Source organism: Mauremys reevesii, linkage group 5 (genome assembly GCF_016161935.1).
Source record: "Mauremys reevesii isolate NIE-2019 linkage group 5, ASM1616193v1, whole genome shotgun sequence".
Lineage (NCBI taxonomy): Eukaryota > Metazoa > Chordata > Testudines > Geoemydidae > Mauremys > Mauremys reevesii.
The window spans coordinates 124445159-124465301 of NC_052627.1; the positions used below are offsets into that span (position 1 = coordinate 124445159).

Below are 20143 nucleotides of genomic sequence, written 5' to 3' on the forward strand. Positions count from 1 at the left end.
TCTAGACGCGATATATCGAACTCCGAACGCGCTCCCGTCGACTCCGGAACTCCACCACCGCGAACGGCGGTGGCGGAGTCGACGGGGGAGCTGCGGACGTCGATCCCACGCCGTGAGGACAGGTAAGTAGTTTGAACTAAGGTAGTTCGACTTCAGCTACGCTATTCGCGTAGCTGAAGTTGCGTACCTTAGTTCAACCCGCCCCCCCCCCCCAGTGTAGACCAGGCCTAGGAGAATGTGCCCTCTCCTCCACATTAAGAAAGGAAAAAACAAGGACCAACGTGACAGGTACTTGCCATCTGGAAGAGAAAGTGATGCAGCCAGCAGCAAAATGGTTCAAAAATTGGAAAATGGGTCACTTTAGGAGTGCAACTGCTCACCTTCGCCATATTGAAAGGGCCAGCCACAGAAAGGCACATTGGAAAAAGATTCCCCTCAAAAGGGCAACCTTGCACTGTGAAGAACTAGTAGAGAAGAGGAATCAAGAGGAAAGGGGCTGTGGTAATTACAGGAGCTAATTTAAAACATAGACAGACAGATAAAATTATAGAGAGACAAGGTGGGGGCTGGGGTTTGGCCTTCCCTGACTTGGGTGCAGATTGGAGCTTAGCAGGAGAGCCTGACGCAAAGTGTGCTGGTCTTCCACAGTATAGGCATTGCCCCGATGCCCAGTGCTGCCTTTTCTCTGTGTTGGCGAGGTGGGGCCGGATAGGGTGAAGCTACATGGATTCAGGCTCTGGGGAAAGCGCCCCAGGTTGGTGGGCCGGAGATGGCAAGGGAATCAGGAAGCTGACCTTCTCGCTTGGTGGCATTCCATCAAGCGGTTGTCAATCTTGATGCTGAGGTCAGTCAAGGCATCTGGAGTGGGTGGGGAGTCCACTCTTACCAGCTCGCCTTTGATGTCGTCATTTAGGCCGAAGCAAAAATAATAATGCTGCATGACCTCGTTCCATTCAGTATCTGCTACCAAGCAGTGGAACTCTGCGGCATACTTAGCAACAGGCCGACATCCCTGCTGCAATGCCCAGAGGGCAGAGTATTGGCTGCACACTCATGCCTAGGGCCATCGAAGATCATGGCCGTGGCTGGAATGAAGTCTTCAAGCTTACCCAGGAGGTGGCTTGCTTTCTCTAGGAGTGAGGATGCCCAGGCTAGACCCTTCCCAGTCAGCAGGCTGATAATCAGCCCACTCTGCATGGGTGTGGGGGGGGAACGACGGAGAGGACAGCAGGAATAGGAGCCGGCATTAAGAAACACCCCAAATGTGCCCCAATCATCACGAAACGTATCAGGCTAGGGAGTCTTTGGCTCACGTGAAGTGGGTGAAGGAATTGGGGGTGGTTCTGCCTGCCTGCCTGAGCAGTACGAAGTTCTGTACCTGTAGGGCAACAACCTCTGCCTGCAGCATAGTGGCCTGGGACTGCTGAGTCAGCAAGCCCCCCCATATCTCTGGCAGGGGAATATTGTCCAGGGAGGGATCCATACTAGCTACAGGTCTGGATCCCTTGTTAGCCTACTTCCCCTCTGTTTACTTTGGGCTGCTCAAACTGTCAGAGGACCAGGTCGTAGGTAGTCAGGCCTAGTGGTCAGAGCAGGAGTCAGGCCTAGTGGTCAGAGGCTGATGCCAGAGCCAAGAGTCAAGACAGAGTTGGAGTCAGGAATCAGAACTGAGGGTCAGGACCAAAGTCAGAGTCTGAATTCCAGAGCCCAGGATTGAGACAGTCAGAGCCGCACATCAGAAACGGATTACCAGGAGTCAGGGAAGGCAGAAGCAGGGCTGGTTCTGTGCCAGGAGCAAGGCTGGAACAGGATGGAACAAAGCTGGGTGCAAGGCAGGATCTGGGCTGGAAGAGTGGAGGAGCAAAGCAGGAGCAGGGCTTGGAGATACAAGCCCAAGGAAGTAGAAAGGGCACATGTGTTGAGAACCCTGCAGGCTACTGCTGCTGCTGAGTTTTAAGAACTGGCCTGCTGGCTTCCTCGGCCAATCAGGCAGAACGGTCCATCAGGCAGCCCAGCTAGCTTGTTAGGCCATCATGAGCAGGAGCAGCTGAGGGCCTTACTCCTGACATCTGGCCCCTATTGTGCTAGGTGCTGTACAAACTAGTCTATATAGGTTTCTACATCACTTTCATCACTATAAGCAATTCTACGTCGCTGTCTGTTTTTACGAACTTCCTGAAGGTTTAGGTCTTATGGACGTCTTTTGCTGTAGTATTGCATTACACTTCTTGTGTTAGGAAGTGAGGAAGTGGTGCCTGCTTCTCTGCTTCTGAATGAGACAGTTATTGAGTGCAATCAACAACTGAAAAGGCCCTCCTTGGATGAACAATGGTTATGCTGAAGAGCGTGACCAAAGCTGCAACAAACCAATTTTTCAAGTCCAGAATCTAGGTAGGTGGTAACCAAGCAACAGATCACCTGACAGGGTCCCTGATCACCTGAGGAGGGGGACTTGAGGCTGACCAGGTGTTGCCAAGCCCGCTCACAGTAAGTGGATTTTGGCTTCTTTTTTTGTTGTACTGCTGTATTGTGTCTATGGCAGAGGGGACTGGAAGTTTTAGAAGTGCTACATTTTCTCAGAGCGGCTCTCACACCTACCAGAACAAAAAGAGGAACCTGGACTGGAGGAGTGAAGTCCAGGAAAGGGGACATGGAACCCTGAAAGATACCTGACCAAATCCTGAAGAACGCTTCAGAGTGATGAGGAAACAGAGGCAGGGAATGGTGTAAGATGTTTCTTATTTTGCTTGGATCTGTATATCTCGTGTGTGGTCTAAAAGTAAAGAGTGATTGGTGTAGAGATCCCTCTGCCAAGTCTGTGTCTTATTGACTTCAATTATCATATGTCACCAAAGGGTTAAACTGTAAACCAGAGTGCCCACAAGGGTGGAGTTCTGGGGAGGGCGTGCTTAAGCTATGGAGGTCTTGGGGGGTTCAGCACCAATCCCAGGGCTAGGGCAGCTGGATGATGGGATCTCACTTTGAGAAGGGGTGTCAGACAGAGAGTCTGTGCCCAAGGAATGAGCTTACAGGCCAAAGAAAGAGACACGGGCTGAGACATAAGGGAGTTCAGAAGCAGGTGGATCCAGTGTGTGGGTCCAACATAGTAGTCTGGTGAGTGTTCAGCAGGGGGGGTTCCCGCAGGGCTGTGACACCATGGCATTCATTTCTCTTTTTAAGCGTTGACAAACAATCCCTGCCCTGAGAATGCGAACACTTTCAGGGCCCCATCTGACGCCCATTGAAGTCCATGGAAAGACTCCCATTGATGTGAAAGCAAGTCGGATCAGGACTTAAATCCAGTCACGACACTGTACAAGCATTCACTGATTAAGCCTCTCACGTGAGGCAGATATGTAGCAGAATGGGAGACGTACGAGACGGAGAGTTTGATCCAATATAGACGAAAATAACATTTAGCCTTATATAATGATTTCCACTGGGCCAAATTCAGATTGACAGCAAGCAAGGTGCAATTCTGTGTAAGTCAATTAATTGACTCTCAATTGAAGGAACAGTCAAAATTTTGTCAAGTCCTAAAGCTACTTCCCCCTGCCAATCAGCATCACTTACATCTTGTGCAGCTACAGTGTAGGAGCCCAAACTGGCTTATAATGAAGTCAGTGGAAGGTTTGTACTTCACGTTAGTGGAAACAGGATTTCAAGGGCTTATCTACACTACAAAATTAAGTCAACTCTATGTAATTTGACCTTGAGCCTCCAGATTAATTAAGTTGATTGTGCGTAGCCACACCATGCTCATTGTCTCGATAGAGTGAATCCTCACTAGCAGTGCCTGCATCAATGCATAAAGCAGTGCATTGTGGGTAGCTATCCCAACATGCAACTTGCCACAGTGTGTTTTGGGAAGTTTGTGCAATGCCTCATGGGACCAAAACATTGTCACCGAGGGGAATGAGAACATTGTGTTGGCACCCCATGATGCGTTGTGCTCAACTGCAAACAACCCAGTGGTTTTCACGCCTTAAAACCACTGCGCGTATGCCATCACCCCAGAAGCATGGAGTCTTCTCAGCTGTGCACTCTTGCCGTGAGCATCTCAAATACTTCAGGCCTTCTCCTGCTGTATTTCCAGAGTGGAAGTAGGGTCCACCATGCAGAACATAGCGATGTCGTGCAAGCAGCCCTGCTGCAAGCCATTGAAAAAAACAATTCACAGTTGCTACTGGCAGTCATAGAGCAGCTGCACTCTGTTGAGTGCCATTTCTGGTCCAGTGAAACAAGCACTGACTGGTGGGACCGCATCGTTCTGCAAGTATGGGATGATGAGCAGCAGCTGCAGAACTTTCGAATGCAGAAGGCCACCTTCCAGGAACATTGTGCAGAGCTTTCCTCTGCCCCGCAGTTCAGCAACACAAAAATAAGAGCTGCTCTGACAGTGGAGAAGTGAGTGGTGATCACTATTTGGAAGCTTGTACCGCCAGGCAGTTACCAGTCAGTGGGGAATCAATTTGGAGTAGGTAAATCAACCGTGGGAGCTGCTGTGCAGGGCCATTAATCAACTTATGCTACAAAGGGTCTGGGAAATGTGCAGGACATAGTGGATGGTTTTGCCACGATGGGATTCCCTAATTGCAGTGGAGCGATAGATGGCACCCATATCCCCATCTTGGCATCAGACCGCCTTGCCAAAGAGTACATAAACAGAAAGGGATACTTTCCAACAGGGCCAGTGAGAGAGGGGGGGAAGCCGGTACAAATTACCGGGGCCAGGCAGTCCAGAAGGGGGCCCAGGGCCTGGCTTCTCTGGCTTCATTGGCCCTGTTTAGCTGGTTTGCCCCTGCTGGGGGGCCCAAAATTTTTTTTTCACCAGGGCCCAAACCCACTCTCGGTGGCCCTGCTTTTCAATGGTGTTGCAAGCGCTGGTGGATCACAGGGGGCATTTCACCAACATCAGCGTAGGATGGTCAGGAAAGGTTCATGACGTGTACATCTTTAGGAACTTGGGTCTGTTCAAAAAGCTGCAATCCAGGACTTTCTTTCCAGACCACAAAATGAACATTGACGACATTGAGATGCCTATAGCTATCCTGGAGGACCCAGCCTACCCCTTGCTCTCATGGCTTATGAAGCCATACACCGTCCGTCTGGACAGCAGTACAGCAGTACAGCAGTAAGGAACAGTTCAATTATAGGCTCAGCAAGTGCAGAATGGTAGTTGAATGTGCCTTTGATCATTTGAAAGGGCGCTGGAGAAGTTTACTAACAAGGTTGGGCCTTAGTGAAGAAAACATCCCCATGGTTATAGCTGTGTGCTCCATAATATCTGTGAAAAAAAGGGGGAAAATTTTCCGCAGGGGTGGGCAGTTGAGACAGATCACATGGCAGTAATTTCTGAGCAGACAGACACCAGGGCAATAAGAAGAGCATAGCAAGGGGCGCTGTGTATCTGCGAGGCTTTGAAAAGCCATTTCAATAATGAGTCACAGTAATGTGAGCTGCCTGTCTGCATTGTGCTTTCCAAAACCTTCACCTGCCTTGTATCACTGTCCCTGTAAAGCCAACCCCCTGCCCAAGCCTATTGCATCTACTCAATAAAGAACATTTATTTCTTGAATCCATTTACTTTATTTAACAAAGATAAGTAAAGAGGGAAAACAGAAAAAAAAAGGTAACCTTGGGGAAAAGGGGTTGTAAAGTTGGAACGGGAGAAACATTTTCAGCTGTGTAACATAACACCACATTCCAGACCATCAAAGGTCGTGAATGGGCACCTTCTGTTCCTCGTATCCTCCCCCTGAGTTAAGTGAAAGGGATAATGGACTTTTCACCCATGTCTCAGGGAACGCATGGAGGAGGGTGATTCTGCGCCAGGCGATGCTGGCTGGCCATCCACCAGGTTCTGCAGAGGGACTCTACCCTCCTGCTTCTGTTCCTGCAGTTCAATCAGATGCCTCAACATGTCTGCTTGATCCCTCATAATCCTGCGCCGCACGCTCTCACTCAGTGGAAGCTTTCTTGCTCTCAATGTCCATGTCTAACTTCTTGGACAGTGAAATCCTCCATGCTCTCAGCTCTGTGTCAGCTGTCCCGGAGGCGTTCATTATCTCGGTGAAAATGTCCTCCCGCATTCTCTTTCTCCTCTTCCTAATCAGCGACAGGATGCTTTCAGGTGTTGATGACACGCCGAAGGTCACATTTCCAGCTGGCAGTTACAGGAAAAAATAAAGGAGCCATTGTACATGATACTACTCTCCTGAGGGTAACAGAGGCAGAAAGGAAGGAGATGCTGCAAGCGTCTGGGTACAGACCTGGTCCTTATGCTGCTATGCTGTATACCGCAATAATGCCAGCAGAATTAATTCAGGAGTTGCGTGGGAAAAAGTCCTACTATGGTGAAAGAAATAAGACTGCCCTGCCAGAAACCTTCTGCAAAGGATTGCAGAGTACCTCCATGAAAGTTTCCTAGTGATATCCATGGAGGATTCCTGGTCTATCCCAGCCCCTATAAACAGTCTTTTCAGGGGCCACCCTCTGCGTAGCTGGAGCAGCTTCTTGTAAGCAGAGAACCACAGCACCTCACTTTTTCTTCACAGTAAACATGCAATACCACCGAATGTGTGTGCCTGCTAAAGTTTAACTGGACTTTGATTGTAACTGTATCCTTACCAGAGGTGCCTTCCCCAGCATCACGGTCGGCCACTGTGATGTCCTGCAACCCACAGGGCTCCAGGGTTAAAAATATTTCCTGGCTCTTGGGGAGAATGGATCCAGCACTTACCTGTCTCCCATTCTCCTTCTCCTCTTCCTCATCCACCATATCATTCTCCTTGTTGTCCCTAGACTCACACACCTGTGAGGTGTCCACGTTGCTTGTGGGGGTACTGGTAGAGTCACCCCGAGAATTGCATGCAGCTCGTTGTAGAACTGGCATGTGTGGGGTTCAGCACCAGAACGACTGTTCATCTCCCTTTCCTTCTGGTACGCTTGGCCAAGTTTTTATTTTCTCATGGTACTGCTGTGTCCCCCTCAGGTAGCCCTTCTCCCCCATTCCATGAGCAATCTTTGCATAGATGACAGCATTTCTTCTGCTGGATCAGCACTCTGCCTGCACAGACTCTTCTCCCCACACAGCGATGAGATCCACCAACTCCTGAGCAGACCAGGCTGGAGTGTGGGACGTGTAGGCTCCATGATCAGCTGTGCTCAAGCTGGCACACTCCCAATGCTGATCAAACAGGAAATGAGAAATGAAAAATTCCTGGGGCTTTAGCAGGGGAGGGGCTGTTTCCTGTGTACCTGGCTACGGTGCAGCAGAGTTGAGAATGACCTCCAGAGCAGTCATGGATGAGCATTGTGGGACACCACCTGGAGGCCAATTAAGTCAAATTACACAACGCTGGATCTGCACTACCTCGCAGCCGACCCATGAAAATCGAACTAAGCACTACGTCTCTTGCAGAGGTGAATTACAGAAGTCGAAATTAGAGGCGAATTAGGTCGGCGTAAATGACCCAGTAGTGTGGACACATATATTAACAGGTTGACTTAAGGCAGCTTCCTTTGACCTTACTTTTTATTGTAGACCAGGCCTAAGTCAGTACTAGTTGTCTAAACCTTCTGGGAGGTAGCAGCTATTAATTTATGGGTGTCCTGGGTTCCAACTCAGCAGCTCTCATTTTAGTAGGAGTATTGGTGCCAATGCGGACTTGATAACTTCAGTTTACCCGGGTTAAAAGATTGTATTATAAAGCTTCAGGCTCAGATTTCAAAAACTGGTGCCTAAAATTAGACTTCTACAGCCATATTTAGGCACCTAGGAAATAAGCTGCCTGATTTTTAAAAGTATCAAGCACCCATCCGCTCTCACTGAAGTAAATGTGGATGCTTAGCACTTTTGAAAAACAGGCCACTTACTTAGCTTTTTAGGATTTAGGGGGTTTAGGAGCTTATGTTATTAAGCCCAGAAGAGACCATTATGATCATCAAGTCTGATTTTCTGAATAACACAGACCACTGGACCTCACCCAGTAATTTTTGCATCAAGCCCATAACTTCTGTTTGAGCTATAGCATGTGCCACGATACGTTAATTACTCTCAATATTAAAAATATATGCCTTAGTTCTAATCTGAACTTGTCTAGCTTCAGCTTCCAGCCACTGGATCGTGCTATGTCTTTTTTCTCCTACTGTCAGAAAATTCTTCCCCATGTAGGTACGTGTTGACCACAATCAAGCCACCTCTTAACCTTCTCTTGTAAGAAGCTGAATATAGTTAGCTTATCCGAGTGTCACTGTAAAACATACATTCCAGGCTGCAAATCATTCCTGTAAGCTCTTTGCTGAACCTTTTCTAACTTTTTAAACATCCTTTCTGAAGTGTGGACACCAGAACTGGACACAGTATTCTAGTAATTGTTTCACTAATGCTATGTACAGAAATAATACCTCATTCCTACTCTTATTTGATATTGCGCCATTTATACACCCAAGGGCCACATTTGCCCTCTTATAGCTACATCATTGTACTGGGAGCTTTTATTCACCTGGCTATCTACCATGACACCTGAGTACCCTTCAGCATCACTGCAGGATATAGCACCTCATCTTGCAAGACTGGGTACCCATTTTCTAAAATCTTGGTCTCTGCCTCTTTTTCAGCATTAGAAGTCATCTTTTCCAATATGTATGTTTTGCAGACGCTCCTATTTGCCTTCTTCAAATCCCAATGCAGAAAAAATGGGCCAAATTTCATTCTTGGAAGCAAAGCCAAAAAGAAAAATAACCCAGACGAGCAGGACAAAATCTCATAATTTAGTATAAGAGAATAAAGAGATAAAGAGACCAGGCTACAAACAGTCATAAGCCTTTTCTTCTTCAATGGATATTGAATGTATCATGTAAAAAGCAAGCATTTCAAAAGAAACATGATGTTAGATCCATGGCAAATATGACTACAATATATATTGGGTGTGAATAGTGCTCATTTGTTACCTCACTTCACTGTCCATGCACAGTTTCATATTATCCAAGTGGCTTATTCTATAATCCTGCCCATGTATGCTTGCCATGTCTCCAGATAGCTTAAAAATGTAAAAAACAAAACAAAAAAAACCCTTGATGACAGACCATTGACTTTACACTTTCTAGCAACTCCCACTCTACTTTTTATGGGTATTTAGCAATACTACAAGGGCTCTCCTGATATGGGAGATATTTCTTTTCTTTTCATTAATAATAATTGTGTGATTCATCAGCTCTCTCTCTCTCTCTTTATAGTCTCAAATTGCTGATTTTATGAATGTATTTTTCATAGAACTATAACAATAGTTGTTGTAGATCAGGGATTGGACAACCAGAAGGCTGCCAAGAACTTTTTTTTAAAAAAAATACTTCATAATAAAAGAATGTGCTCCTGAAGGCATTTATATTGAAAAAAGTTATCCCACTCTCATTTTATATATAGATATATTAACGTTATAACCTCGGGGAAAGGATTTTAAAATTCAGATGCTGTCAGACTACTAACAACAGTGTCACAGTGCATAGCACCCCAATTAAAAGTTAAAGAAGAAAAATTAAGACAGAGTATTAGTCTCACTTTGATAACTCTACTTCACATTGACATACCCACTGTGCAAGTTCAGATCAGACTGTTTTTGCTCTCCAGCAGTGTTTTAAAAATATCCCTGTCTAAGGAGGACAGTTGAAAATATATATATATACAAGTGTACAGCATTTCTTTTAAGAAAAGCAGAGTTCTAATTTTTCCTAGGATTTGGAAGTGTGCGCTGGTTTTAAGGAAGAATAAAAATGTTACAACTGAATCACCTTTGAAACATTTGCATAGCTTTGTTGTGATGTATATTCCATCAGTTAGTTTGCATTTGCTTTTTGTTTATTTTTTAAATCAGTTCCATTGTACCTGTTTACAGCCGATATGAATCTGGCCTATATACTCTGCAATGGGATTGGAAGAAGATCCTTTAGGACATCCTGATGAGCCCCTGCTACTAAATCTTGCCAGGCTGGCATTAGATTATTTGTTTCTTTCTTTTGAGAAGAATTCATTTTCCAGCATCGGCTTCTAGAATTGCATGTGCTCTGTGTAGCCCCCGCCTTTTTTTTCCACAGACCCTTTTATGAAAGCAGGATAGCTGATGAAGTGATTGGCTAACAAGCAGGAAAGAAAGGATGATCTTTTGGTTAAAGCCCAGAGCCAGCAGTAGGAGATCTAGGTTTCATTCCTGGATCTGTTACAGACTTATTCTGTGACTTCAGGTATCTCTTTTACCTGGCTTACTCTGATTCAGCGTCTCTGCTGCTGGATGAATAGAATAGTACTTCTCCAAAGATACCATCTGTTCAGATTTTCACTCTGGTGTCTTAGCTCCTTAGCATGAGATTGGCAGGACTCCCATAGCTCTTAGGCAGTGGTAGCAGAGTAACAGTACAAGCCAGACTCTCTCAAATATAAAGATTGTCCTCCAAACATTTCAGTCCGTTCCTTCTTGATGGCAGCTGACCAGAGAACTCCCAGCAGGAGACGGCTTCTCATCAATCATCACTCCTTTTCTTCAGCATCCCAGCAATAAAGGTCAGCTATCCTTTACCGTCTAGTCAGCTCCAGTTCATGTGTTCCAGATCTTTGAGGCAGTCCCCTGGTGTGTGTTAGCACACTTTTTCAGTGTGTTAGTTTTCCTCAGTGAGCTGATACCTGCTTTGGTGCTGATAGTTTTGCTGCCCGGTACTGCTGTGCCTCACAGCCCCTACAGAGGTGTTCTCATTTGGTGGGCTTTCCCAACCTTCCAGCACAAGTAGTAAGTTACGGTGCTCTTGTGTCACAAGTTTTATCAGGCAGCCTTGAGGCTACTTGGTACATCAGCATCTGCTCTGCTGTTTCAGGGACAAATGTCTTTGTTTGTGGCTCAGCAGCTGTCTTGGTCTGGTGTTTAATTGGTACTTCCTTCACCCCTGGTCTGGCACTTCCCACAGTACACCAGTACTTCCTTCTCTATTTTGCAGGTATGGCATCTAAGGAGAAAGGATGACGACCCCCTGGCTTCCAACCCGGTTATTGCAGCGGTACTAAGTCACTCAGCCATCCAGCCCTATACATTTAAGACCAGCTTTGATCAAAATATTTGGTAAGGTATAGAAATATAATTTGATAAAATTACACAGATATCAGTAACCAATTTTGAGTTTTCAAGAAAGATTGCTGATACCTAGAATAGCAATTGAGTGTCTCAAAACAAAACACAACTAGTATGAGTTAGAATAAAAGGGTATTTATTATAGCTGGTTCACATTTATTTTACAAATTTTGATTTCTGGATGAAAATTTCTCTCAACATTTTGAATTTCAATGAAAAAATGTGTGTGTGGGGGGGGGAAATTAGTGAAATTTAGCAAATTGTTTCCTCCTCATTTTTAACCAGCTCTAGTATTTATATGTTCAACATTCAGGGACTCCTGAGAAAGAACATGATTCTTTATAAATATCAAGGATATTCATTTCTCATAAGACTTCCATAAAGCAACTTTACTAATATGTTTAGATATTTTAAACCATACTTATTAGAAGTATGGAGTCTTTTGAAAAGTGAAGGACAATAGTGTAATACTGGGAATAGTTATTTTGATGATCTCACACCTCCTTCTTAGCATGTTAATTAGAAGTAAGCCAGTAAACAACTTCAAAAATATCAAGAGTAGATGTCATTCTAAAAAATATGCTCTAGTTCACCAGCAGTTATGGGCTTGATGTAGGAACTGCTGGGTGACATTCTATCAACTATGTTATGCAGAAGATCAGACTAGACTATCATAATGGTTCCTTCTGGCCATAAAATTGATGAATCCATGAAAGTTGGGGGGCCTGATTAGACCCCAAGAGAAAAACATAAAAGTTAGTAGAGCAGAGAGGGGCAAGAGGGAGTGAAATGTGAGGCAATAAGTATTAATAGCAGACTAGACCTGTATGAGTAAATGAGGAGCTTCCCCAGATATTCTGGGGGTGGAAGCACGTCTTATAGTGAGTGTGTACCACTTACTAAAAGGAGATAACATTCTTTTTAACCAGCTTAAAGTGTTTGTTTTAATCATGCTAAATAATAATTACACGCCAAAAAGAACTATGTTAACAGAACATTAAGGTTGCAAAGTCAAACATTCAAAAGATAGGAAATTAGGGTTGTCTGTACAACTTTAATTTGGCTCCCTGGCGCATTTGCATTTATGGTACAGTCTTTCATTACATGTTTACATACTAAAGGCCAGATTTTTCAAGAGCCAGACTAGCAGATTTTAAAAGATGCAGTACACACCTACTAGGATTTTCAAAAGCACGTAGGAGAGTTGGGCACTTTTGAAAACTCCATTAGGTACCTGTCTGCATCGTTAGATACCTTTAAAGACCTGGCCATAGATATTCTGTCCCTGTCCCCCAGAATGTCCACCTCCAGTGTGTACATTTTGCTACCTTTCCCCTCTGTTACTATCTCCCTGACTCCTATCAGCACCAGCCCCTGCCACCATCTATTCCTATCTCCACCAGCCTAGCTTCCCTGCTCCTGTTCCACCAGCCGGTCTTCCTCTCCCACCTCATTCCCAGCCTGTCTTCACTCTGCATTCAAGTGAGGCTGTTCCTCCTTCTCCTCCACACTGTCTGGGCGCCAGCAGGAGGAGCGCTGCTAGCACAGGCCTTAACCTCCCTGCTTTCAGTGCCTGGCCCAGAATTGAGGCAACACTTAGCCGTCAGGAGGAGGAATTACAGGAACAGTCCTGCTTGGCTCCTGCAGCCCTGAGCTGAAGCATGCTCAGTACAGATGGAATCTTCAGAGAGTTTAGCTGCCAAATTCTAATAAACTTCTACTAAGAATGTGCACAAAACAATTAACAGAGGCTTCTAACTCAGCCAAAATTGGGTGGATATTAGGAGTGGCTTATTTCCGTTTAGCTAAGTTGATTCCTAATTACTTTAACTAAATTGACATAAACCAGGCTAAAACTGAAATAAAAGTTTCTACAGTCTTTTGCACCAGCTTAACAATATGCATTTAGAATCACACTTTAAATTAAAATAGTGCAACTCTATATGTAGACAAGCCTGACGTTAAATGACCAACAGACAAAGGGTTATATTATCTGTTATACGCCCCTCCTCTTCTATAGGCACTGTGATTTCTCCATCTATTTTTTGTTACATGCAAAGATAAAATCATCATCAGATTTATCACCAATATCTCAGGGTTTGGAGTTTTAACAGCTACTGCTTGAGCTAAAGGACAGGCAGAGTTGCATCAGTTTAATTTAAGGCGTAATTTTAAACTAATTTAGTTAAGCCAATGCAGAAGGCTTTGTGGACACTCTTATTTTGGTTTAAACTAGGCTTATTTCATGTTTAAGCTAAAGAGAAATAAGCCACGCAAACTAAAATAAGAGTGTCCACACAGGGGCTTGCACTGGTTTAATCATACCAATTGAGCTAAACTGATTTAAGTAAACCACTGCAAATTTGTGCATATACATGGCCTAAGTCCCTTAGCTGGCAGCTGTCACAGTTGTATCCTCTGGGGATCAGGCTCAGATGGGGACATGTAGCACACAGTGAACATTGAGTTACATATGGGACAAAGACGTTCTTGTTATTACAGGTATGTACAGCCCCTTGCACAATGGAAGCCTGATTCTGGCCCCACAGCACACCTGTGATACAAATAATAATACTAGAGCACAGAGGGAAACAGTTTGACACAACATTATATAATTTGGAATGTTTAGGTTTATGTTTCTTCTTAGAAGCTGTCTGCAATCTAGCCACCTCTCAAATGGGAGGAACGGCTATTTAACATTACACAGAACCAATACACTTCAGTTAGGGCAATGAGCAAAGAAGAATACAAGGCCAAGTTCTCTGCTGGTGTAAACTGGAACAGCACCACTGATTTTAATGGAGATGTGCTAATTTATACCCACAGAGAAAATGGTCCACTCAGTCCAGTTGTAACAGCAGTGGGAATTAGGTAGGCAGATTTACTCCTCTACTTTTGTGAAAAGTGCATGGAATCTGACCACAAAAAACTTGGTGTTACACCGCCACTGAAAGATAGACTTCTTGGGAGAATCAATAGGGTAACTTTTAAGGTAGAGCATGCGGAGAATTGCTGGTGAGCTCGCCCCTCCCCCCCGTGATGTTGCACTCCATATGTTTTATGGAAATATGCTTATGAGTGTGAGTATGATGTAACTGGAATATGCTTTTTGCAAAAAGGTCTCTTGTAAGATATCATAACAAAGGTTATAACCTACTGAATATATTCCTCCTATTTGTATGCATGTACCATTCTTGTATCTGAAGCTAGAAATATGAAGTATAACTCTGAGGTCCTATTGTAATTCTGCAAAGTGTGGGCCATTCATGGTGGTTTACCATCTTGATGGCTCCCATTGACTAGGACAATTGGTTGTAAATGGTTTATTTACCAGCAAGCCTTCCTGTGTATGTGTGGGCCAACCCAGAAAGAATGGAGACTAGGGGTCTTACAGTGACATGTGACCATGTCAACTAATAATGAAAGCCATCTTAAATCTGGTACTTTTCCATTTAGAAGGAGGGGTGGGGACCCAGAGAGACAAAAGATTCCCGCCTTGTTCCAAAGCTATAAAAGAGGATGGAGCAGGACAAAAGGGGCTGCCGGTCATGAGAAAAACTCCTGCTTACCACCTGAGATGTCTGCTGGATCTAACAAAGATTGTACCGGGGAAAGGATTGGGCCCAGACTAGGAAGGAGTCTAGTCTGTGAATGAAGCTTATTGGAACATCTCTGAGGGTGAGATATTATGTGCAATCAGTTTCTTAATGTATTAGGCTTAGACTTCCATTTTTTGCCTTATTTTCCTTGGTGACTTACATTGTTCTGTCTGTTATTACTTGAAACCACTTAAATCCTATTTTTTATACTTAATAAAATCACTTTTGTTTATTAATAAACTCAGAGTAAGTAATTAATATCTGGGAGAGCAAATAGCTGTGCATATCTCTCTATCAGTGTTATAGAATTTACCCTGTATAAGCTTTATACAGAGTAAAATGGATTTATTTGGGGTTTGGATCCCATTGAGAACGGGGTGTCTGGGTGCTGGAGACAGGTAATCTGCTGAGCTGTTTTCAGTTAAGTCTGCAGCTTTTGGGGCGAGGACCAGACCGTGGGTCTGTGTTGCAGCAGGCTAGCATGTCTGGCTCAACAAGACAGGGTTCTGGAAGTCCCAAGCTGGCAGGGAAAACGGGCTCAGAGATAATTTCAGCACATCAGGTGACAGTCCCAGGGGATCTCTGTGACCGAACCCGTCAGAACCGCCCCCCCACACACACTGGGGGAATTTGGGGGAAGCCATGCCTACAGAAAATTCCTACATCAGCCTTCATCTTTAAAAGAAATAGGAACCAGAAGTCAAAAATAGGGAGAAAATTACAAGTATTATGTTACATTACCTATTATTAATTAGTAATAATACTTTGTATGTTCCATCTGAGGCTCTCAAAGCACTTTAAAGGCATCACTTAATTTTCAGAACTCTGCATGGGATAGAGAAGTTTCCTATCTGCATAGGGAATTTGAGGCACTGAGAATTAAAGCAATTTTCCCAGCAAGACAATGGCCAAGGTGGGAACAGGACCTAGTTCTTTTGACTCCTGGGTCTTGTGTTTTAATAGAGGAGACAGACAGTGTGGTTTAGTGGGCAGGACATTGGACTGGGTGTCAAGACATCAGGGGTAATTTTCAGAAACACCTAAGTGGCATAGAAGCCATTGACTTCCAATGGGTATGTCTACACTGTCATTAGACGCCCGTGGCTGGCCCGTGCCAGTTGCCGTGGACTCGCGGGGCTTGGGTTAAGGGGCTGTTTGCGATGCAGACATTTGGGCTGGGACCCTCCCCCCATGCAGGGTCCTAGAGCCTGAGTGCCAGCCAGAGCCCAAATGGCCACACCATAATTAAACAGCCCCTTAGCCCGAGCCTGGGGAGTCCCAGTCTGCTGGCATGGCTCAGCTGTATGTTTTTAATTGCAGTGTAGACTTAAGCTCCCAAGTGTCTAAGTCAACTTGCGAAAATGGTAATTATGCTAAGTATTTTAAACGTTTCTGAAGAGGTTACCCTTGGTTTTTATTCCCAGCTTTGTCACTGATGTGACGTTGGGCAAGTCTCTTCACCACACACCTCTGTTTGAGGGAAACACCCTTCCTTTAGCTTGTCTGGGCTGTATGGTCTTCAGGGGCTGTCTCTTACCATGTGTTTGTACCGTGCCTACCACCGGGGTACTAATAAATAATCATCATCAATAAGTAACTCACTCGCCAAGGCTTCCTCGGTTTTGTCCTGTAAAAATAAAAAATGGTCTTTGCAGAAGAAGCAGCTTAAAAGCAGAGTTAAACTCAGTACCAAAGCAGCAGCAGCAGGAGAGATCTGAGGAGTAAGAAGACAGAAATGCCTAGCCTGTCTCAGAGAGATCTTTGCTAAATCATAGGGCTGCCTTGGCTCTCACTCCCCCAGGTCGAATAACTCCTGCTGGCATAATTAAGAAGAATGTGTCAAGTTAAGCACCTCCCCAGCCAGAGTTCTCCTCATACCCTATAGATCAGTTTCTTCCCCTTGTATGTGAATGATCAATGAGGCTGCTAGCAGCGTTAGGCGGGACCTAGAACCAAGACAACCCTCTTCAGCTAGCAAATAAAAATAAATAAATAGCCCCCTGAGCAGTGGGGAAGGGAAGGAGAAAAGGACTGCAGGAAACCAGGCATCTCACCATTAATTGAGGAAGACATGGGGGGGGGGGCTGTTCCATGTAAAAAAAAGCACATCGTGAATCGCTCTTAGCAAGTATGTGTCTCTATTAGGGGTGGGAGTTTGTCTCTGCCTGTGTGTCGGGAAGAAACAGACTATTATAAAACAGCAAGTGGGGGGGGGGGGACGGACAAAGGAGATTGGCAGCACAGCTGTTGGGGGGGGGGGCGGGGAATGCTTCCTGTTTCTTTAAAGCTCATCTGTGGGCTTGCAAGGCTGGAAAGTCTCCGGGCTGTGCGAAGCAGTCAGCTTGTCGCAGGCGGCGCGCTGACTGATCTCGCTCACAGGGGCTTCTGTGTAAACTGAGGCTAAACAAACACAGATGGAGCGCAGCGTGCACTCCCCAGCAATGCGGCCAATGCGGCCGGGACTGCAGCTGACACTCTGACTGCTCCCGGGGAGAGCCCACCGCCGCCCTGCCTGTGCCGCGCCGCGTGCTAACCCAGCTGCAGCGCAGGCGGGGGAGGGGGGTGCATGTCTGCTGGGGGAGGCAGAGACCTGAGCGAGAGAGAGAGGCAGGCACTCACTGACAGGCTCCCAGCATGAGAAACATGCAGCTCCTGGACGAGGAGCCGTGGCAAAGCCTGTGCGTGAAGGAGCTCGGCGGCCTCAAGAAGCTGAAGCGGAAGCACAAAGAGCCGCCGGCGAACGGCTACAAAAGTTTCAAAGTGGCGCTGGGAGTCGGCGGCGGGCGGCGGGCGGCGAGCCCGGCGCCCGCGAGCGGGGCGGGCAGCTCCCAGGGGGCCCCGCCGCTCCTGCAGGGCAGCGCCGCCGGGGCGCTGGACATGCGGAAAGGCGCCTTCCCGGCGGCAGGACTCGCCGCCCAGCCCCCGGCCGCTCTGAACGGGCTCCCGCCGTGCCCGGGGGGCGAGCAGCGCCTGCCGTCCAGGCTGGTCCTGTGCCCGCCGCTGCCGCCGCCGCAGCGCCCGCTGGAAAGCGCCTACGGAGCTTACAGCAGCGCGCCCGAGCCCGCCGCATCGCCTAGGAAACGGCCGGGGGAGCCGGCCGGCGTGGCCTCGGAGATCAAAGCCATCCAGCAGACCCGGCGGCTGCTGGCGAACGCCCGGGAGAGAACCCGCGTGCACACCATCAGCGCCGCCTTCGAGGCGCTGCGAAAGCAGGTACCCGCCCGCGTGCCCCCTCCGCTCTGCCCGGCCCGGCCCGGCCATCCCACCCGGCAGGCGCCCTCCTGCCCGGCCCATCTCCGCGGCAGGGCGCCCCCCTCCCACCAAAGAAGTTTGACTTCAAAGGAGAGGAGAGTGAACCCCCCTCTCCCCTCCCCCCGTGCTGTTTCGTCCTCTTCCCTGAAGCTGTGCTGGGTGTCGTGGGGGCTGTCGGGGTGCGCCTCTCCGCTTGTCTTTTTAAAGATGTTTGCCTGGCAGGGAAATGCTAATACATCAGCATCGGATTGCGGGAGATACCCTGAGCCCTGCGGCGGGGGCATGCCGCGCGGGGGGGGGGGGCGCTTTCAGTGACCTTTGTCACACTTAACTTCGTCCAAAAGGTCGCTAAACTTTTTGTGCGCAAGAGTTTTTGTTTTAATTCCTAATGAGATTAGGAGGGGAGTCGAGGGGGTAGTTTGAGAGAATATAGGGTATTAACTCTGCACAGAATGGGGGTTATAAAGCAAATTACTGGACAGTTTAAAACTTTGGATCTAACACTGCGTTTTTTCAGCACCAAAAACTGCTCATGGATGCAGCATTCCTCTCATCAAAAGAGTTTCATGCTGGGGATAAACGATATCTTCCTAAATCAAGCCCATTGGCCTATTGACTATGCCTCATCTTACTCATATTTTCCCAGCAATAGTTTACTTTTTCTGTGTGTTGAACAAGCTCTGAAACTCAGCTTTATTTGGGGTTGCCTGCGTTTGCTCCATGGGTTATTATTACAATACAAATACAGCCTGATTTAGTGGAGTGAGGGATAAGGGCAGAGTGCAAGAGCCATTAATCGTGCTCACCAGGCTGGTCAGTGGTTATCAAAACTTCTTTTTAAACGTTAGAGCAGCTAAGGAGAGAGAGAGAGATTGAAAATTGACTCTTAAAAACCTCCCCCCCCAAATCACACTGGCTTTTTATATGGGCAGCTTATTCATACTAGGCAGGGGGTGGGGGAGAGAGCTGTAGCAAACTGTTTTCCAAAGTTGTGAACCATGATGAAGCCTAAATCCCACCTTATGACACAATAGCTCACCTCACTCTTGCTGTTTACCTGGAAGAGTTGGGCTGGGAATTTTCAAAGAGACACAAGGGAGTAAAGGAAATCAACTCCCATTGACTTTTGAGGCCTCTTTGACATCCTCAGCCTAGTTCATCATTCTACATGACCCATCTTCAAGGTACCCTTTAAGCCAATGTGAAGAACAAGCTTTCTTTTAAAAAAACATATAAAATCCTCATCATCCTGCCTGAATGGGAAATAGAAACTTTTTCCAAGCACAGAAGAGAATGTCTGAAATGTTAAATAATGCTCAGGACAATGTCGCTGCGACATGGTCACCTTCTGAACATGGTGTTGGGTGAAGCAGCTTAGTGTGAAGAAAACACATCTAGCCACCCGTCTGGTGACGCTGGGCCCATTCAGCAAGGTTCACGGGTGCCTAACTCTAAGCCCTTGAATAGGTCCACATGCTTATGTACCTTGCAAAAGTGAAGCCTTTCATGTTAGTTAGTTAGTTGTAGGGTTTTCATCACCACAGTATCTGAGTAGCTCCCAGTACATACTGGGTCAGACCCAAGATCCATCTAGCCCAATATCCTGTCTTCCAACAGTGACCAATGCCAGGTGTCCCAGAGTGAATGAACAGAACAGGGACTCGTCATGTGATTCATCTCCTGTCTCCCATTCCTAGCTTCTGACAAACAGAGGCTAGGGACAGCATCCCTTCCCATCCTGGCTAATAGCCACTGATGGACCTATCCTCCATGAACTTACCTTGTTCTTTTTTAGTCTTGGCCTTCACAACATCCTCTTCCAAAGAGTTCCACAGTCATTAATTAATTTATTCTCGCAGCACCCTTGGTAGGTTGGGATGTGTCTACAGAAACGCTAAGGTAGTTTAGTGCCTGTAGAGATCAGGGCTATAAAAGTTAGAACATCATTTGGTCCTGTCTGCACCAGCAAGAAAGACCCAAGAGGGTTATAACATGACCTCCAGACCTGGCAAAATGAGCTGAGTAGACACGTCCTGTGAAAGAAAGAGGAGAGAGAGATGGGACTGGAGCCTGCAATGAGTGCTGAGCTGTTCTCAATACCAATCCCAGGAGTGCAATGAAGTGGGAGGTTCTGACCCATCACATTTTGTGAGCCCCAAAATAGCACTTTTCAGT

At 46.3% G+C, this 20143-nt stretch overlaps 1 protein-coding gene across 2 annotated transcripts in view; it reads left to right on the plus strand.

The window, feature by feature from the left end:
- Positions 1-17012: 17012 nt before the first annotated feature.
- ATOH8 (atonal bHLH transcription factor 8) overlaps positions 17013-20143 on the plus strand; it is a 35830-nt gene continuing 32699 nt past the window's right edge. For both annotated transcript variants that reach the window (XM_039542679.1, XM_039542677.1), the window contains exon 1: positions 17013-17929. In XM_039542679.1, coding sequence (XP_039398613.1) covers positions 17351-17929 — 579 coding nt within the window. In that variant the 5' untranslated portion in view covers positions 17013-17350. The remainder of the gene's footprint in view (positions 17930-20143) is intronic.